The following is a 21,208-nucleotide window of genomic DNA, read 5'->3' as shown; positions in this document are numbered from 1 at the left end:
TGTTGCCGGGGGGCGAACAAATATTGTCATGCTAACCCATGGATTTTTGCTGAGGGCTAAACGGTGCCAGTGTGAAAAATTTGGGGCATTTGAAGCCAGGTTTAGAGGAATAACTCATTTTAAATTAACAATTGTGATGTCATTATTCAGTCTTAACCACCAATATTTGATCCTTTTCTCACTCACTCCTATGTCACCACCTGCTCTCCCTACAGGGCCAATATGGCTGCTAGATTTTAAAGTTACCACTTACCAGCCAATTAGAATTTCCACTAGCTGAAATGTTTTTCTTGAAATAAACCAGATTATGAGTGGGTTCATTTAAGCATAAGTATCAGTAAGTGGCCCGGGATTCTCAAAGCCTGTGTTGAGGGTCACACAAGAACAAAAATGCACTCTTGAAGCTACATTAAATAAATCCAAAACCCTTTAATCTAATAGTTTAAAGTAAACTATTTAAATTTCTACTTCGTCATTTCTTACACATAAGATTACTTTTAGCCTTTTAGTCATACATATTATTGAAAGATATTCCAGACTGAAATGCTATAACAAGAGTATTGGCCAGAATGACATGAACATTTGGACACTTATTCAGCAGGTATCTTGCATGTTGCGTTCAGGTGCACTGTAATTTTTTTTTTTTGCAATTCCATCACGGGTCGTATGTTGCCCATGTGTGGTATATTATATACAGTCCATGTGTGGTATAGATGGTTTTAAGGGTCGTATGTTGCCCATGTGTGGTATAGATGGTTTTAAGTCGACAACATAAACATTCTAAATTGCCCCTAGCTTTACTTCCTGTTACAGTGTTTGCCAATACAATAGCTGACAGGAAATAAGATATGTTTCAAACTGTTCCTTCCTATCCACCTCATTTCTAGCTGCCATGATGCCTTAGGTCAGTGGTTCTCAAATGGGGGTCCGCGAACCCCCAGGGGTCCGTGGCACTTTGCCAGGGGGTCCGCGAAAAGTTTTCAAGTAAAAAAAAAAAAAAAAAAATTAATTAATTAATTAAAAAGAAAATGCTACATGTTACTTATTCCTTCTCAAACTACTTCCTACATGGTGCTAGTCTATCAAAATATCTTGGCTGTCATTGATTGTGTTGCATAGTGGTTTTCTGGACTGTTGACAAATTGTGATATTGTAAGTCGCTTTGGACAAAACAAAAGCGTCTGCTAAATGACGTAATGTAAATGTAATGTAATAAAAAATATATATATATATTTTTTTTTGCAAAATCTTCATAGTTCAACGAAAATAGTTTATGCTTTAAATCTAAAATGGTTCATGGATTACATTCTAATAACAAACCTATCAAATTAAAAGTCAAGCATGTTACCGTGGAAACAATTAAGCTTAGCCCAAAATCACAAATCAGAATGAGGGGGTCCCCGGTATATTTTCTATCTTGTAAGGGGTCCTTGGCTGAAAAACATTTGAGAACCTCTGCCTTAGGTGAAATATGGGAGCTTCTTCCGGTGTAATCCTCCCAGCCCCCTCCACCGTTACGTTGCTGACACGGACACATAGCCCGTCTGTAAACCATGTTTCAAAGCTGCAGGCCAACGGAGCAAATCACGTCCAGCTTGGCCAAAACAATACAAATGGATTTTGCAGCAAGAATATTTAATTGGTCGGCATTCAAGAGGGAATCATGTCATTCTCGGTAAGGACGCTTTAGTTACTGAAACACAAACAACATGCACACTCCCATCTATCTGGATTTGCAGACACTTATTATGAGCAAATATCTCCTGGACACTGCCTTGATAAGAAAACCACGCTAAAAGATAAAAAATAATAACTGCAACAGTGTCAGTGCAAACAGCGCACAACTTGAATCTCCAGCAATAGGCTATGCTCCATCTCTCCCACTCCACACCTGGCACCTGCATCAGCCAGGCTCTCTCTTGTGGTCAGCATTTTGATTCACCTCATATCATACACGCGCTTGTTGCCCGACTGCATTTCGCACCAGAATCACGTTTGGTAGCATTACATTACATTACATTACGTTTGGTAGCCTACTGGAGCGCCATTTGCGCTTCTTTGTTGGCACTAACGGGCTATTGTGCGCATTACTTGGCCCTTGTATTAGCGCTGTTGCAATTTTAATTAATTATCTGTGTCTCTCCAGTGCTGTTATATTGAAAAGACAGTGGACGTAGGTAACGGACACAACTTGACAGAAGGTAAACGGTGCAAAGTTGAGACCGGGGAACAAGGAGATAGTATAAGGACAGACGGGGAGAGTATAATGGGAGTTTAGCTCCACTCATAAAAGCGCAACAAGGTATTTAGCATTTATTTATTTATGTCCGTTTGATTTTGTCGGAATGTCATGACAAGAGGATAACTGACTTGCACTAAGTTTTGTGACCACCTTACATCAAAAGACTGAGATGACACTACAACTCCAGCAAAACTCAGGATTTCATCCCGACATTGGCAATTTGTCTGCGACAGTGAAATGGCTTAAAAAGTCTTTTGGTGTGAGGTAGGGGTGGGAATCGCTGAGTAGCTCACAATACGATATCGTCACGATACTTGGCCCTCGATAACGATATTATCACGATACAGCGATACTGCGATAATCGATATATTGGAAGACGATACATCACGATACCTGTGTAACTGAAGAGAAAAAAATACCCCTAAAAGGCAAGAAGCAGGTATTATGTATTTATTAGCAGAATTGACATGAACTCTCTCAGAGTTCACTCACTCACTCATACCATTTTCGATACCACGGAGGAAAAGTTACACATTAAGTCTTTTTATTATTATTATTAAAACAAGAAAACCTATATAACCTACCTACCTATATAATTTCTAAAAGTAGATATTAATGATCAAACATTTCCATTCATGTAGCCTACAGTATTTATGTTTTTGTTTCAACTACAAACATAAATAAACGTCAACTTGAAACTATGTTTGAACTACCACACACAGCATAATATTTTAGCCTGTTTATAATTTTTTTTTTTTTTTTTTAATAAACATATCGATACTTGGTGCCAGTGTATCGATAACGTATCGCAAGTGGAAATATCGCGATACCGTGAGTATCGATATTTTGTCCCACCCCTAGTGTGAGGTCAGCATTACCTGTTCTCGTTTGAGTTTCTCCCTCTTGCGGATGAGCTCCACCAGTAGCCTGGCTCTCTCCAGGTCATGCCGAAGCTTCTGCCAATACCTCAGCGCTTCTCTTGCTGCACAAACCTTCTCATCCACCTCAGGCTAAAAAAAAGGACAATGCACACATTAACACACCATTCGACTAGGGCAGGGCGATAATTCAATATTAGTGTTGATCGTCTTTCAGTGGAATCCTATCGTAAATATGGGAAGATATTCTAATATCGTGACACATTTCTGCTATCTAAATTGATGGTGACAAGCCAATTTTACTTAAATGGTAAGGTATGGGGTAGGAAGATTATTTGAAAATTCCTGTTTGACATCACACCTAACATTACCATTACCAACTTCAGGTAAGATTATTATTTTTTTGGAGATAAGAATGTTCTTGTAGCTTTGCTGTTCCATTTGACATCCCTCTGCAAACATGTGGTCCAAATGGGAATGTGTCTACATAACAGGCTCATACTGGCCAACTTTAATCCAAAAATATTGACGTTGGCCTCCAAAAACAACCCTATCAGTCAAAAGCGAGTCCAAATCCTGAGCTAATGTTTCCTGTGCTGACCTGCTCAGTAGTCCTTTGGGTTTGGATGTTACAATGCAAACGCCGGACCAGCGGCACGCCATTCCTCGACTGGCGCTTCAGTAACCAGTAGCTGTGCAGCCTCTGCATGAACTGGTTTTTCCTCTGGAAGAGGATGCCTTTGCAGATGATATTCAGCCTGTACAACAGAGAGAGAGATGAAGGTTGCTCTCATCATCTACAGATTCACTGACATGAGTTCTGCAGCTCCATAAAAATGTGGTGAAGCCTACCTTTGTGTGGGTATCTGAGGCACTGTGAGGAGTGGTGAAGCCTACCTTTGTGTGGGTATCTGAGGCACTGTGAGGAGTGGTGAAGCCTACCTTTGTGTGGGTATCTGAGGCACTGTGAGGAGTGGTGAAGCCTACCTTTGTGTGGGTATCTGAGGCACTGTGAGGAGTGGTGAAGCCTACCTTTGTGTGGGTATCTGAGGCACTGTGAGGAGTGGTGAAGCCTACCTTTGTGTGGGTATCTGAGGCACTGTGAGGAGTGGTGAAGCCTACCTTTGTGTGGGTATCTGAGGCACTGTGAGGAGTGGTGAAGCCTACCTTTGTGTGGGTATCTGAGGCACTGTGAGGAGTGGTGAAGCGGGCTGTGCTGTTACTGTCTCTGTGCTCTTCTTGCCTCTCCTCTTCCCCGGCGTGCCCGGGCTCTTCCTGCCTGGTTTGGGCGAGGCGGGGACCTCTGTGTAGGCGCTGCGGCCCCTGCTGGCCCTCCCCCTGCCCCCCACCACTCTGCCTCCGCTCTCCTCCTCGTCGCTCTCTTGGCCTGGTGGTAGGGATGCTAATTTTAATAAATTTCCTTAATCGATTAATTGGTCATGTTAACTCATTGAGTGCCAATGACGACAATCGTCGTCAATTCGATTACTAACGTAGAGTGCCAATGACGATGATTGTCGTCAATTGCGTTTTTTGACGGTGGGACGTGGATCAATGCCTAATACATCTACTGTAAAATTTTGGGGCATGTTGAATGTGTATAACCTATTTTACCGACCCATTAGGTGGCGACAGTGCTCTCCAGATTAGAGAAAGTTGAGTAAAAACAGCAGAAAAAGCCGTGATGAAACCATTCTCATGAGAATGGTTTGGCTTTTCGCTGTCGCGCTGGGAGCCGGCGCACAACGGTGGGGGGCTCCGAAAATAGACTCTGGGTGCAGCACACTTTGAAACGCGCAGCAGAAAGCCCAGAATCGGACGCAGCTTCATCCCAGCTCACAACCGAGACCCCAGAAACGAGCGAGCCCGATCCAGACTCCCCCGACGAGCGGCCGCCATCCGAACTGGATCCGCAAGCAGCAGAGACTCGCCTGACAAGCAGCAGAGCAAGCAGAGCCACCAGAGACACAAACACGGAGGAGGAGTTTGCAGTAGAGGGGGGTGGGGGTGCTGTTATATTGAAGGAAATTACTGTTCAGATGTTTCAGGTCAGAAAATATTAGTTTCAGAGTCAGTGATTTGCTTGAAATGCTTAATTTCACAAAAGGCTCAATATCTCAGCTTCTAGATGAAAACGCCTGTTTTTGCTGTTTTTGACCTATCTTCTCCGGCTGATAACTAAAGAACGGAAAATGATATCAATAAACTTTTTTTTGCTGCTGATACAATAGAGTCTCATCGTTCTTTGTGCGTGTTCGGTGTTTACATAGTAATATCACACAATATTCTGTGGGCCTCGAGAAATCACTGAAAACGCTCTGAAACTCTGGCACTGGGAGCGTCCGTTCTCCAAAAGTGGCTGGCACTCAATGAGTTAACGATCAATGAATCGATCAATCGTTATATAAAAAAAAAGCTTTTGACAAAATACTAAATGCAGATTTTGACACCTGTCTTTAGGCCTACTGAACAAGTTAATCAACCAACCAAACGTCCTGCATTAGCTGTTAATGCAAAAGTGCCTCCAAACGAGCCGTTCTGACTTCCGTGATTTTCAGTGACGCGTACGGACCTCGACTGAAGCCTCGGCCCTGCCACATCACCGTCGTGCCAATAACCACGGTAAAGTAACCCTCTCGTGTAATATTGCTTAATTATGACGAATGTAATTAACGGAGTGTGTATTGACATATTCGTCGTATAGCTACACGCACCGAACCGTGACGCCCATACCATGACGTCACGGGACTAATACACGTACCGTGACACCCTTAATAGTTCATGAGGGGAGAGACAGAGCACATAGAGAAGTCCCACAGAGGCTGGGTTTTTGCTACAGAATTCATAACCTTGTTTTAAAGACCTATGAGACATGTTTTACACCGTTAAAAATAGTATGATATGGGACCTTTAAATGTCACCCTTGTAAATCTTTTCTGATTTTTTTTATAAACTACAATACAATACAATAAACTACATTGTCGGTGAATCAGTTAATATATGTTTGATCGATCAAATTCTTAACAGTAATTAATCATTAACATCCCTACCTGGCGGCGAATGTGCTTGGCAGAACGCGGTCTTCTTAACTGAGAACGTCGTCCCGTTGACGTTTGTCTCTCTCACCGGCTCGATCTTCATGAAGAGGCCTTGGCGCTGGGCACAGGTGACGTGGAAGGCTGTGTAACAGTTGGCCTTGTGGCACTGGATGGACGCACCGCGGCCCTTCTGCTTGCACAGGTAGCAGGTGAGTTTCCAGCGGGCGGGGGGGATGTTACCTGATGTGAAGAAACATTTAACCATCACACCCTTAATCATTCACTTAAATACATACACATAATGTAGACTTCTTTTCATAAGCACATCTCACTTTTCAACTCTGTACACTAGAGGTTTTTCAAAGTCGGAGGCGGTCCTCCCCAGGAGAGTTCCAAACAGTTTCAAGAGAGGCTCATTGAATAGTTATTATAGTTATTACATTAGTTATCAAAAGGAGATCACATAGAATAGCTTAAAGTCGAGCTAAACCCAAAAATGATTTTATTTATTTATTTTAGTTCAAATACCTGGGTATTCAGTGCACCTATTTATTAATGTATGCAAAGAAAATCACAAAAATCTAATTTCTTTAGTTTTTCACACTTTTTCATTTTTCAAGATGTCATTCAGAACAGTAATCTACAGTTTGCTGACGTCACATAGTACTATCAAATTTCTACCCCATTTCAACCAATCATATCACGACTGATCACGACATGGCATCTGTCAATCAATCTTTATTTCAAGAAAATTTTCTCCTCCAAATGAAGGAGAAAATGGTACCTAGTGTCTGTAATCTGGCAGAATTTCTAGCCCATAAACTAACTAATAACTTGGCCAATGGTATGTAACATACAAAATAAAGCAAAGGGTAATGTCTAAGAATGCAAAGAAATGTAACTGGCTCGTTAAACTCGCATTCCAGGACAATGTTAACGTAAGGGGTCGCCTCTCTGAGATTCCAGGCAGGCAGGCAGCACTCGTGCATCGGATTGTCCGCTCCACACAGCCGGCTGCCTGGTACTCTGCGGATCCCACTCGTGTAGCACCACAACGCGAGAAGTTTTGTTTTTCAGTCTGAAACGTGACTCCAACCCACACGCCACTTGCCACTTCTTAACATGCAGTGGAATCCCTATTATAACCTGCTCCTAGCCGGTTGGCCTGCATGTTAAACAACAATTAGCCGGCCTACGCGCACTCCCGCGAGTCCGTATCTTAGTCACCTCGGCCGCCGGTGTAAGATCCGCTTCCACGCAAGCGCAGCTGCTGTTAAACAGTGGCAGGTCATTATCCGCAGATCCGTCTGAGTGGGCGGGTGTGGCTCTTCGTGACTCACTTCACTTCACTTCATGTTCACTAGTTTATTAATTAATGAATGGTTCGGGCAATCGCTTATATCAACAAATTAAACGAGCAAACTCACGGTTTCCTCAAGTGCTGCAAACAGCTTTGAATTGTTTGGTAGAGCTAGGGATCCCAACGCGCTTCGGCTATGCAGGCAGGCAGGTCCGTGCATCACACCGAGGAGAGGAGACAGCTTACTGCTGCGCTGCTGATCCATGTCAGAAAAAGTGAGACATAGGCCTTTATGTAGCCTAACAAAGGCAGAAGTGCTCATTTTTGGCAGATTGCCACCCCTCGTGGTCGGAATGGACTCCGTTAAAACGGCATGTTTTTGAAGTCTCCAGATTTGTCGCTAACGTTAGTCTCTTCTGAGAAGTTTTATCGAGTTGGATGCAGCCAATTCTATTGTGTGAGGCAGCCATTTGAGGCAGGCAGTGTTGTGTCACTGTGCATCCACACTGCGGAGAGGATAGGAGCTGACTGACTGATAGCCTATATCGAGACATATAGGCCTAGCCTAACTTTTGTGGGGAGAAATCAATTTAAAACTAGTCAGATATGACTTGAATGCCACTTGTAAAATAAATCACCCACAGTGATTGACGACGGTGCGACCACTATTTTGACTGCCTCATTTTTGGCACAATGCCAGGAATGGACCCTCTGTTAAAACGGCATGTTTTTGAATGGAGTTTGGTTACAAATTCGCTAAAGCTGTTTCCTATCACATTTCTTGTTATCGATACATGCTACCGCCCCCCCCCCCCCCCCCCCCCCGCCACCCACTGGCAGAAAAAACGGCTCATATCCAGTTGTTTCTAAACAAAGACCCCTCATGTTTAAAAAGGTAAAACCTGAAAATATCCTGCTCTCTCTAGCCTGACATGATCCAGACTTCATGTTTAAAAGGCACTTGGGTTCATCTAATCTTTAAGTGTGTGACTCCCAGTCAGAAACAAATAAATGCCTTCAGACAGACCTTTTTATGTAGTCTGAAGTCAACCAGCAATATCAGGCTATCTTGGCTCAATTATTGAGTGTCTATAGGATCAAATAAGATAATCATGATCCCATAGGCATCTAGGAATTGAGCGAAATTAAGCAAGTAAACTGGGGGGAGGTTCCAGGCTTTGGCCGAGGGGAGGCCCACAGTGTCAGACTTTGAAAACCCCTGCTGTACACCACATGTGCAACCTAATCCATCATGAACTGTCCTGATGTGACGTCCTATGTGAATCTCTGTATCATCACACATGTCATCTCTGTACCACAGCTTACTGTACTGTACAGTACAATGCCTCTGTATCAGCACTAACTTATCTATTATGTCAGCTCTCTGTGTGTCGCTGCAACACATAAGACTGCATCAATCTCTTCTTCTTTGAAGAACTGTATCCATGAACTATTGATGCTTTTTACACCTCTTCCTCTCATGAGACCTTAACTCATCTTAAATAGCCGAACCTCTGACTCAAGAATGTTGACTTTAATTATTTTACATCATTACCAATCCCTTCCACCGGCTCCAGAAACACCGTGTTGGCGAAGCAGACCTCGGGGATCCAGATAGCGCAGACCACGTGCGCCCAGCGCCCGTCGCTCGTCTGTTTGAAGGCCCCGCCGCGGTTGGGACAGAGCACGCAGTCCACGGGCTTCTGGGGAGACTGGAGGCAGCAGCGGCACAGCCACTGACCCTCGGGGATGTAGGGGACTCCGTAACACTCCTGGTGCACGGCCAGGTTGCAGGAGTCGCAGAAGAGGATGACGTTGGAGTTGAGGCACTCGTCGTCCAGGCACACGCAGCAGAAGGCCTCGTCGTCGATGGCGCTCTGGGAGGGAGCGCGGCTGCGCGCCTCCCGGTACGCCTCCTCCTCCAGCCGGTCCACCAGCAGCTCGAAGGTGTCTGCAGAGACAGCAGGGGCAGAAATGAGCGGGGCCTCGGGGCAAAATGCTAGGGGTGGGGGGGGGGGGGGTATTACAGTATAGTATCGCAATATTTTGTGTGGCAATATATTGTTTGTCCAAACATTGAGAGAAAAAGGCTTGCACACTTTCCAAAGGATGAGGCATACGGATGCAGAAAAACTTGGCTTTTAATTCACCATAAAGTGCCAAACAAAAGTGAGGTGATACAACAAAAAAGAGAACGTTTCGGTCCTCAGACCATCATCAGCCCTGGTATCAGCTGCTTGTAACGACCAGCAGCTGATACCTCTGTATTTCCTTTGGTAACCATTTAAAGCCCGAGTTAGAAAGAGCGCAGACTTCCTCTGCCACCATTGGCAATATATTGTTTCGCACGAATCCCAAGCATCGTGATATTTGATCATATAAATTGTCAAGTGCATCATGGAACATTACAGGTTTTGATGACAGTGTTGGTCTGTCTGTCTGCTTGACAATTTTGCTGCAATAAAAATGATTGAAGTGAGATGAATGAACTGACTGGACCCAGGGCCTAAAAAAGGCTGGCAAAGAGTGCTATCCCTTAAAGTCGAGGTGAACCCGTTTGTCACGTGCATCTGAGTCCGTTTCAGACTGAAAACAAATTGAGAGGCGGACCATATACGGTGTCGATCATTTGATTTGACAATTCTGAGGACTGACTTTGGCATTGGCCTTATCCTGGCGTGTTCCACCCCCAAATCGGGTGGGATTCAGCGTGTTGTCGTGCTACGCAAGTGGGATCCGCGGAGTACCAGGCAGCCAGGCTGCTTCGTGCGGAGCAAGCGGACAATCCGATGCATGGGTGCTACCCGCCCGCCTGGAATCTCCGAGAGACGACCCCTGACAGCCAGGGAGGCTGTCAGGCTCGGAGGCGCGCGCCATTATCGTTATAAATGTAAATGATATTCCTGGAATGCGTGTTTTAACGAGCCAGTTACATTTCTTTGCATTCTTAGAGATTATAGTTTTTGTTTTTTGTTCATGTTTCTAACAATTGGCCAAGTTAGTAGTTAGTTTATGGGATAGGAATTCTGCCAGATGACAGGCACTAGGCGCCATTTTCTCTTTCTTTTGGAAGAGAAAATTATCCTGAAATGAAGATTTGATTGACAGCTGCATGTCATATGATTGGTTGAAATGGGGTAGAAATTTGATAGTACTAGGTGACGTCAGCAAACTGTACATTACTGTTATCAATGAAATCTTGAAAAATGAACTTTTGATGTGAAAAAGTGTTAAAAACGAAAGAAATTAGACTTTTGTGATTTTGTTTGCATACATTATTAAATGGGTGCACTGCATACCCAGGTATTTGAACTAAAAGAAAAGAAAGGTCATTTTTGGGTTCAGCTCGACTTTAAATTAAAATGGGAAAAAAATTAAGTTTTGTTGTTTCTTTTCTTTTCTTTGGGGGGGGGTACACCATTTGGAGAAATATTAAACGGATTTCATATGGCCGAAACATAGGTATTTCCCAACATTTGATAAAATTGCCATGGAAACGACCCAAATTGTCGCCGAAACATATTTCACAAGTGCAAAAAAAGCCCTAGTTAAAAATAGTTAATTTCCTACCCTGCGAGATGGTCGAGTGGCCCTCTGAGGTGCGGCCAGTGTTGACCATCTCCAGCCAGGCGTTGTCCTCCTCGTCCATGTCGTATTCCGCCTCCCCCTCCTGGTCCTCCACCGAGCGCTCCATGTAACGGTAGTAGGCTGTGGGCAGAGGAGGAGCCTCGACCGGCTTGAAAGTCTCTAGCAGGCGAAACGTAGGTTCAGGGAGGGTCATGTGGTGATGGTGCGACGAGTTTAACTTGTCCGGTGTTTGTGGATGAGAATTGGGGCAGTGCTTCTGGGGCGATATGACAGGGGCATATTTGGATTCTTTCCTGCGGCCTCGGGGGGTGGTGGGCCTGTGGACAGGGTGGGCGCTGCTGACGGGAGGGGATGGCTGCTCGCTGTTCTCCTTGTTGCTGTTACACTCAGAAATGTCCTGGGCCATCATCTCATCTTCGGTGATGACTTCCAAGGGGTCCAGGATGGAGATGCGGTGGAGTCTGCCGTCGAGGTCCACCTCCACCATCTTCTGGACCTGGGCGTAGGTAAAGGTCTCTCTGCTGGGTGAGGCTCTTAGGCTGTAGGGGGAAGGGGAGCACTGTCGGGCTCCTCCGCGCCCGCCCACCACCCCATCACATTTCCTGCCAGCAGCTGCGGCTCCACCTCCCCCGGCCAGCTGGCCTCTTCGGCGTGGCTTCCTCATAGGCCTCCGACCACACTTTCCCTCCTACTGGTAAAAAAAAAACACAACAGAAGATTGGCTGGAAATCAATAAAATACAGTGGAAAACTCCATGCTCTGTCCATGCACATAGTCTCTGTTGGAGAAATGGCTCGAGAAACACAGCTGCTGTATCTGGAGTAGGGTTGGCACAGATGTCATCCGCACTGTACTTTACAAGTGTCGCACTGAAATTTCAAACTCACGACAAGTTACCAGACAGTCTTGCGGTCTCCTGTGCAGAGTTTCGAAAGTCAGCGCTGCTGATAAACTAAATGGTAAATGATGGACTGCATTTATATAGCGCTTTTATCCAAAGCGCTTTACAATGTGCCTACATTCACCCATTCACACACCGAGGGCGGCCAGCTGCCACCATCGGGAGCAATTTGGGGTTCAGTGGCCCAAGGACACTTCGACATGCGGACTGGAGGAGCCAGGGATCGAACCACCGACCTTCTGGTTAGTGGACGACCTGCTCTACCTCCTGAGCCATAGCCGCCCCATAAACATTTTTTATTATTTTTTATAATCTGGTCGACTGACCCAAGAAGAAGACGCCGACGCCATTTTGAGCTGTTGTTTTGGGAGAATCTACCCCCGGTCGACCCGTTTATAAAAAACAATTAAAAATGTTTATCAGCTCTGACACAGGGGACAATTGTAGCTTTTTTTTAAGGAATGGAAGTCCTCCTCTTCACCTTCTTTCCAACTGTGGTTGAACATGACGTCTGTTATACGAATGGAGAGACTTAGATGCCTGATGACCAACTCACTAAAGTTTTCAACCATTTGGGACCAGGTTTTTAGCCTACCTCGACGAGGTTAGGGGTGACAGGTGACTCGCTTGGCTGGTTTCTCATGGACCCCTTACATGGGATCCCGGGCAGAATGTCTCTCACAAGCACTTGAGCACCTTATGCGGCTGGTAATCACATTGTAATATCGAACGTTGATAAAATATGTATGTTTTTTCTTTTCTATTCCTGTGTCTGAGCGTGTTTCGTTTGTCTTGTCTGTGCATTGTTCAGAACAATTAAAATTTGTTCATCAGCAGCGCTGACATTCGAAACTCTGCACGGGAGACTGCGAGACTGTCTGGTAACTTGTGGTGAGTTTGACATTTCAGTGCGACACTTGTAAAGTACAGCGCGGATGACATCTTTGTGGCTTGAGGCTTAGTTTGGAACCCCGGGTGCTTGTCTTATAAAGGAGGCTGGATTCAGGTCGTATGATCTGAATATACCAGTGTTCCTGCTAAGGGCTAACCATGCACCATGCTCTTAAACTCGCAGACTCCCACCAAACACCTAATATAACTCCAGCATATCTCACTGTGATGATGACAGCGGTCACATTGTGTATTGGTGTCTACAGCCAAAACATACATGCACCATTATGGACAGTGAAGACAAGGGATCAGTATTATTCACCACTTTATCTCATAAAACTGTTGGCAACTAGTAACAAGTCCAGAGTGGTCTAGCCACAACACAACGGGCCCATCCAATCACGTTCCAGGGAATCTTGACTGATCCACCCCGGAGCCAATCGTTTCCAAGAAAGCTGCACCGCCTCTACAGACCAGTGTCCTTATTTTCGAAAGTAAAATGTCAGCCATATTTACAGTTTTAAAACATTGTTAACAGCTTTTCTCCTATTTACACCATGACAACAGCTTTAGATTGTAGTAACAACTATTCAAATTGCATTAGGATGAGAAATGACCAGTGTTGCGACAGTATACTCTGTCGTACAGAGATAAGTAGCCTGCTAACTTTGTAGATGATAGCACAGCTAACATGACTGTAGCTACGTTAGATAGCATGCTTTGGCGTTGACAGGGCGGCAGTGCCATTCCCAACCCGTGCTGGCTGACATACAGTCAAAAGGCATGAAGTATTCTGCCATTCATAGACTTACCTGTTATGGCAAGTGACTGACACAGGTACCTCGACAGACGCTCTGACCGCCTGGCCAGTAGCCTCACTAGCAATACTCGCAAAGCTAACGTTAGCCGCTAGCCAGCTGCACTCCTTGGCCGTATAGCCGGTAGTTGTTTCACTGTTTGAAACGCGTCCTTTTCTTCACGGCACAGCGGCTGAGAGATGGACAGTCACCCCAAAATACTAACTCACAACATGAGTGATATATTAACGAGCCCAAGTACGCCTGAGAAACAGCTTGTTGTCGACCCCGTTTTGTGAGAGGGATCAATGCTAAGCCTGAGCTAGCGGGCTGTTGGATAATGTTTTTACTTCAGCTGATGTTAGTTGGTTAGCCAAAGTAAAAAAAAAAAAAAAATGATTTCCGGTCTTTCAAAGTAAAACTCACGCACGCACGCACACACGCACACACACACACGCACACACGCACACGCACACACACACACACACACACACACACACACACACACACACGCACACACACACACACACACACACACAGCAATTGTGTCCGTGCTTGTCCACAAAGTTGTGTGCGTGTGTGTGTGTGTGTGTGTGTGTGTGTGTGTGTGTGTGTGTGTGTGTGTGTGTGTGTGTGTGTGTGTGTGTGTATATAGCCTATATCATCATTATCATCATCAGTATATAAATGGGAGGCAGGGCTGTCTTTTTTTTTCCTTTTTTTTTTCCACGTCATTTATTCACAATATAAAAACACAAGAGTACATCAAATGTTCCAACAGACAAATCTACTTAAACAATATTTTTTATGAAATAATAATCTACAGTTGAATCTTCACTTGCAGTATCTGTCAGCTTTCATTTTGCTTCTCCTGTCCAGCAAACTCATGAAACTTCCCGTCGACTCTGGCTCTCTTCAGTGTGGAGCTGTCGCCCTCGTTCACCCGCAGCCGCCTGTCCTGGAAGCTCTGGAACTTCTTCACATAATTGATCTCACAGGTCTTCACATTAATTGCCCCTGTCCTCCTCTGCAATGTCATCTTTCCGCTTGACCTCTCTTTCCGCACACGATCTGATCTTCAGCATCTCGCCCTCCCCTGCTGTCTTGCTCTTGGCCTCGATGTCCCCGCTGTCACTGTAGGAGATGAAACAGCTATTTGCTGCCAGGAGAGCCATTTTGCCTTCCTGGAAAACTGGTTCCCATTGTTCCCTGGCACCGATGGCATCGGAGCGACCCACCACCAAACCATCCGAGTTGATACCCAAGTACTTTCCATATCCAGACTTCAAGGCTACCCTGGAGTCTGACAGCTTGATGGCAGTGAATTGCTCCGGAGGGTCTGGCCCTTCATCATCATTGTGTGGTGCGCCAAGCGTGAAGAGCCCAGTATCCAGGGCATGGATGTACGAGTTATTCTGCATCTCTACAGCAACGGTTCCACTGAGATCCCCAAAGCTACAGACACACCACCAACCACCGGCTATAACATCAGGTTTGTTTTCATCCGCGTCCCTTTTCCTCTTCTTATCTTTATGTTTCTTCTTTTTCCCCTTGTTCAGACCTTTCAGGACCAGTTTGGTTGATTTTACTTGAGAATAGTCGGCCATTGTTTACCTAATAGCTAGGGCTGTCTGTTTCTCTGTCTGTCCCACTGATGACATCATCAGTGATGTCATAAATGACATCATCAGTGAATTACTCACACACACAAGGCTATAGCTCAGTGATGTCACTGATGCGTGCTGCCTAGCTCGTAAAAAAAAAATGCTGAAAATGTTCGAGCCTAGGAATCAATGCCTAATATATATATATATATATATATATATATTGAGAATAGTTGGCCATTGTTTACCTAATAGCTAGGGCTGTCTGTTTCTCTGTCTGTCCCACTGACATCACCAGTGAATTACTCACACACACAAGGCTGAGGGTGATGTCACCTCACCTCATCACCTCAGTGATGTCACTGATGCGTGCTGCCTAGTTCGTAAAAAAAAATGCTGAAAATGTTCGAGCCTATACAATGCCTAATATATATATATATATAAATATATATATAACTTAACACAATGAAAAAATATGTTTCTAAAATAATCCTAAGAAATAATCTACAACAGCATCTACTCTATTAGGGCCTACTCTACTGTAGAAAACCCAAAAATATGTTATTGAATCCTAAGAAATAATCTACAACATCAACATCTACTCTACTAGGGCCTACTACTCTATGTAAAAAAAAAAACAGTTCCGAGGATAAAGGTATAGATCGGGAGCTGAAAGTGTGCTTTTATTTTGACGCCAAAATCGTTTGACTTCCGCTATTATGTGGGTTAACTAGCTAACTTGATAAGAGCGAACACCCCCCCCTCCAGACGTCACCATGTCATGATTTTCGCGCGCGAGCATAACTGTTATCTTCTAATTATAGTAGGTCATCAACACAGCAGCATATAATATACAACTTCATCATGCATTATAATAAATGAATAACTTTGATCAATACATAAATTCACAAATAACACTTTTGTCTACACATTTACTGAATTACATAGATTTCTGATCATTTTGGGAGCATAGTGATGATCACTTGAACCTGTCACGACATGCACGCACACACGCGCACACACACACACAGGTTTACTTGTTTATTCATGTTCACATTGCAAAAGACATGTATATGCGTGCACACATTCACTCAGAAGACAAAAGGCAACAGACTAGCATTTGGGTATTACTGTATGCTGTCAAATGGTTCTACTGGGCAGCAAGAAGTCCAGTCCAGGACCCCACCCAGGCCTGGCGTTAGGGGCGGGCCTGACCCCACCCCAAATACACAGCCAGCCAAATGATAGAATTTCTCATAAGCCCATTCAACAGTGCACATGACATCATGCATCAGCCCCTAATAAAGTAGGCTACCCAGTCAAATAGTTATGTGTATAGCCTACTAGTTACACATTTAAACAGTACTGTATGTATGGGTGTAAACTGTACGAGAGTGAAATAAAGGTCCACATAGTGTTAATCACAACATGTTACAAGCATTGCTCACTCACAGCATCATACATATCATCATGGGCACATATTCCATCTGAAATGATATAGGCTACTCATACGATGAAGATATTACATATTTTAACATGTTACTGAATAGGACGAATCAGCGTGCCACTGGCCACCCAGAAATGCGGAACCCCGCGGCAGTTAATTGTATGAGTTGTGCCAAACAAACGTTAATATCTCAAAAACAGGGGAGGTACGGTGGTGCTGTGGTAAGCACTATCGCCTCACAGCTCGAAGGTCGTGGGTTCGATTCCCACCTGGGGCGATGTGAACGCTGAAGGAATGCGTGCCCGTCCGCATGTCCTCAAGTGCCCACCGCCCGGGTGGGGTCGTCAAAAGGGCCTTTCTGTGTGGAGTTTGCACGTTCTTTCCTTCATATAGGAACCCCCCTTCACAAAAACATGCAATACCCTGGTTGCTAATGTGGTTCCTCCTCTGGTCGTTAAGGGCGCCTGTTCAGAGGGAGGGGAACTGGTTGGAATAGCGTGAACCTCCCACGTGCTATGTCCTACCGGTGAAGCTTCCTCTGTCAGGTGAAAAGAAGCGGCTGGCTGACTGCCCATGTCTCGGAGGAAGCATGGAGCCAGTCTCGGCTCTCCCCAGATCGGCAGAGGATGGAGTAGCAACCAGGACAGAGAAATCAAGTGAGCACTAATGGGGGATAAAATGGAATAAAAAAAAAATCGGGGGAAAAAAAAAAAAAAAAGATATCTCAAACACTATACATCACATCGCTTATATTTTGACATTCTGAGTGAGAGCAGAATTAGCTCAAGAGTTTGATGTACAATATATGCATGTCGTGTTAAAGTTGTGTGAACTGTCGCAGTTTTTAAAATGTAAACCGAAATAGCCGGCTAGAGTCAGACACACAAGCCTCGCGCCACTTGAGCTCCATAGGGTTCCATTGCCGTTGCAGTGACGCAGTTTGTTTACCAAAATGCTGCTCGGCTGATCCCTCGTATGGGGAAAAAATGCAAACAACCATGGTGCAGATGTTGCATTATCCTGGTTTCACTAAGCCATGAAATGCTGGAATGCTAAACTAAGTATGGCCAGTGATTTTTTTTTGTAGGCTATTTTATTTTTGTTATTGCAGCTTCAAAACCCATCAGAATCCACCTCAACAAACAAAAAACAATGTATAAAAGAGAAACCTTCAAAAGCAGAAATAGTTAATATTGTCCTCTCAATTGTTGTCACCATTTTGGAACTTTCAGATAAATCCCGATTTTTGTTTAATCCTGTTCGCCAATCGTTGCATTCTAAATGGGTGAGGTAACAGACATGGAAATGAGGTATGTATGACAAAGTTATTACATATTAACATGGTATTAAAAACTATTTTCTTAATGGTGTGGATGTGCATTATCCTACGTCTCACATTCCCCCCAAAGCCACAAAATGCTGGAATGCTAAGCTAAGTTTGGCTACCAATCAGAATCCACCTAAATAAAGAAATGCATAATAGAAGAAGTTTGCAAGCCAAAAATAATCACTGTCTATTAGCATTCGATAGTAATTAGCATTCGATAGTAATTTATAATTTTTTTATTCAATGAATAATTTGCCTATTCATTTTCACATTAGACTGAAAGGGGTCTGGATCCGGAATCAATTGAGCTGATGATGTCACGCCTCGAGAGGACAATTAGAGACAATAGAGCACCGCAGGAATGAGTCCAGAAGTAACCTATACTTCCTGGTTCGTCAGGGGAAAAGTGAATGGGGTTTTAGAATGACGATTTCACTTAAATGCATTAAATAAGGTCTATGGTTAACAAAAGTTTATGGGAGCGTGAATTTGGGTTCAGCAGGTTAATCTTCACAAACGTTAACTTTTGGAACGTAAATGGGGGTTTTTAACACAATTTTTATAAAACGCTTCAAAAGGCATACAAGTGATTTGATTATATTTGCTAAATCTGTGGTTGGAAAAAATAATTTTTTAATCAAATATCTTAGTGACACCTATATTGAACTAACAAGTGGCAGCTTTGTGTTGTGGTTTGTGTGGAGTTTGGGAACTCACGATCTCTAGTTCAAGTTACGTAGCTTGCTAGGTCAGCACACAACCCCGTGTCACCAGCCTCTCTCTCTCACAACACTTCAGTGGAGAGGTGACCACGTGACCATTTAGGAGACATATTGGTACCATTTCTTACAATTGGCGGTGCCTGTGGTGCCGTATCTCTAGTAATATTGAAAATCTCCGTTTTAGCACCAGCCAGCTGCAAAATGCTAAGTGTGTAAAGTCATAGTTAGCAGGAAAAGAGCTGAGAATGTCACAGAGAGGCTGTGCATAATGTTCACTGTTGGACCAAAATAAAAGTTCTCCACTGCAGAGTTGGCCCGGACTCTTACTAAAAGCTTGTTTGCAGCTACGAGCCAGGCTAAGCTAAAATAGACTAGGGTCCTGGGTTCGATTCCCGCCTGGGATGCTGTGGGCGCTGAGGGTGTCTCCCCATACCCATGTCCTCAATGCCCACTGCCCAGGTGGGCTCGTCAAAAGGGCCTTTCTGTGTGGAGTTTGCATGTTCTCCCCATGCTCCCGTGGGGTTTCCTCCAGATAGGAACCCCCTGCTAAAAACATGCAAAAAGGGGGAAAAAGAAGAAGAAAAAACATACTAGCACAACACCAGCTCTAGGCTTCCCAACTACGATACGGAGCCATGAACCTGGAAAGGTGACATACACTACTCTTAACAAACCCTTAAATCAGTAATCGATGTTGTATCAGACAGACTTTTCTTGTACATTAGTCATGGAAGATAACCGTGGGTTTTCATTTGTATCAAGCAGCAAAAACGTGGAGCATGTGTTTTTGAGTTAATTTGCCTTACCTGACATGTGACTGTTGTGCATAATTGCCATGACGATGCTCAAGCGATATAATGTGCAGCCCTAGCGACAATTAGCGTTGGACACAGAAAAACTAATGTCACACTTGAAAGGACAATGGTACTGAGACAGAGGGCTTGTCCTGCGAATCGTTTTAATAAAAGGAAAAAAGAGAGATGCAACTCACTGCCAAAAGTTCCATAGTTTCTTGTGGATTACATCGTGCATTCAACATAAATGGAATTTAAGCATTCACTACATAAAGTGTTGTGAAACTTCTCTGCACAGTAAAAAAAACAAGTTCAAAAAGACTTGCGTAAGACTATAGCCAAGCATACACTGTACGAATTGAGCCCGTTTCTGACCCGATTTGTGAGCTGCATGACTCACTTTAGAGTCGAGCCGAATTTGAGCTTGGTTGGGCGTGGTTTGCTCAGCTGTGCAGTGTACAGGGGGAGCGAGGACCAATCACCTGCTTGTTTGGGCGTGGCTTGCTGTGCAGTGTACAGGGGGAGCGAGGACCAATCACCTGCTTGTTTGGGCGTGGCTTGCTGTGCAGTGTACAGGGGGAGCGAGGACCAATCACCTGCTTGTTTGGGCGTGGCTTGCTGTGCAGTGTACAGGGGGAGCGAGGACCAATCACCTGCTTGTTTGGGCGTGGCTTGCTGTGCAGTGTACAGGGGGAGCGAGGACCAATCACCTGCTCCCAAACAGCCGTCGGACGCTCGGATGAATTTGTGACAAAAAACGTTGGTCAGCCATCGGCAGGCTCTCACACAGCTGGAGCAGAGCCGCGATTCGATTCCCGGCTCAGTGCTTTTCGCTCATTGTGTCTGACCCATATATGTATTAAAAGAACTGGATAGGGGATGAGCCACGCCCACCCATGCATTCGGACGGAGGTTGCTCACTGGCGCATGAAGTCATCATGGGCGGGTTTTCTTCCTGGTTTTACTTCCTGACCATGCGGCCTAAGGCGAAGTGCCTTGTGTGCCATGAAGTATTCCATGACGTCTCCCACCCATGGATGTATTAAAAGAAGAAAATACACCCGTATACAGCTCTTAGTGGCTTCTGAAGAAAAAATGCCCCATAAAAAAATATTTGATAATTAACTCATTGAGTGCCATGGACGAACATGTTCGTCATTTCAAATAGTGACGTAGAGTGCCAAGGACGAACATGTTCGTCAATTGCGTTTTTTGACGGGGGGATGTCGATCTAAGCCTCTTACATCGCCTCTTACAATATGGGAGCTATTGAATGTGTCTAACCTATTTTACAGAACCCTTAGGTGGCGACAGTGCTCTCCAGATTACAGAAATGTCAGGAATACAGCCTGAAAAAGCCGTGATCAAAGCGAAACCGCTCATGCTGCAGCCCAGAGCCATGTAGATTGCTCTGGCTGCTGCTTGAGGTGCCTGCCAACAGCAATCAATCCGCGCACACAACTGCTCCTCTGCCTCTGTCTGTCTGTCTGCATATAGTTTCTCCACACGATTACCCACCAGAAAGGCAGCACCCGACCCCGAAGGGCTAAACCTTTACCTGCAGTCGCGTTTGGCATTTCCTTGTCGAGCTGTCGCAGCGCTGTCGCGCTGTGAGCCGCTGTGAGCCGCACCGCCCGCAAAAACGGAGGCTCCGAAAATAGACTGGGTGGGTGTGGGGA

At 44.6% G+C, this 21,208-nt stretch overlaps 1 protein-coding gene and 1 pseudogene across 2 annotated transcripts in view; both read right to left on the bottom strand.

The window, feature by feature from the left end:
- The window catches only part of brpf3b (bromodomain and PHD finger containing, 3b), a gene marked incomplete at its 5' end in the record, with an annotated part of 41,427 nt that extends 29,717 nt beyond the window's left edge, over nucleotides 1–11,710 (bottom strand). Inside the window, 6 exons of the mRNA XM_083639226.1 lie at nucleotides 3,121–3,252; nucleotides 3,722–3,878; nucleotides 4,288–4,507; nucleotides 6,171–6,398; nucleotides 9,014–9,409; nucleotides 11,029–11,710. Coding sequence (XP_083495352.1) covers nucleotides 3,121–3,252; nucleotides 3,722–3,878; nucleotides 4,288–4,507; nucleotides 6,171–6,398; nucleotides 9,014–9,409; nucleotides 11,029–11,710 — 1,815 coding nt within the window. The remainder of the gene's footprint in view (nucleotides 1–3,120; nucleotides 3,253–3,721; nucleotides 3,879–4,287; nucleotides 4,508–6,170; nucleotides 6,399–9,013; nucleotides 9,410–11,028) is intronic.
- Nucleotides 11,711–14,469: 2,759 nt separating this feature from the next.
- LOC310778683 (protein FRG1 pseudogene) lies at nucleotides 14,470–15,242 on the bottom strand (annotated as a pseudogene). Its single transcript has one exon. The product of its transcript is annotated as a protein FRG1 pseudogene (transcript).
- Between the last annotated feature and the right edge of the window lie 5,966 nt (nucleotides 15,243–21,208).

The sequence above is a fragment of the Poromitra crassiceps genome (assembly GCF_964638095.1).
Source record: "Poromitra crassiceps genome assembly, chromosome: 6".
Taxonomy (NCBI): Eukaryota; Metazoa; Chordata; class Actinopteri; order Beryciformes; family Melamphaidae; genus Poromitra; species Poromitra crassiceps.
The sequence above is the reverse complement of the archived record's forward strand: the minus strand, read 5'-3'. Positions and strand labels throughout refer to the sequence as shown.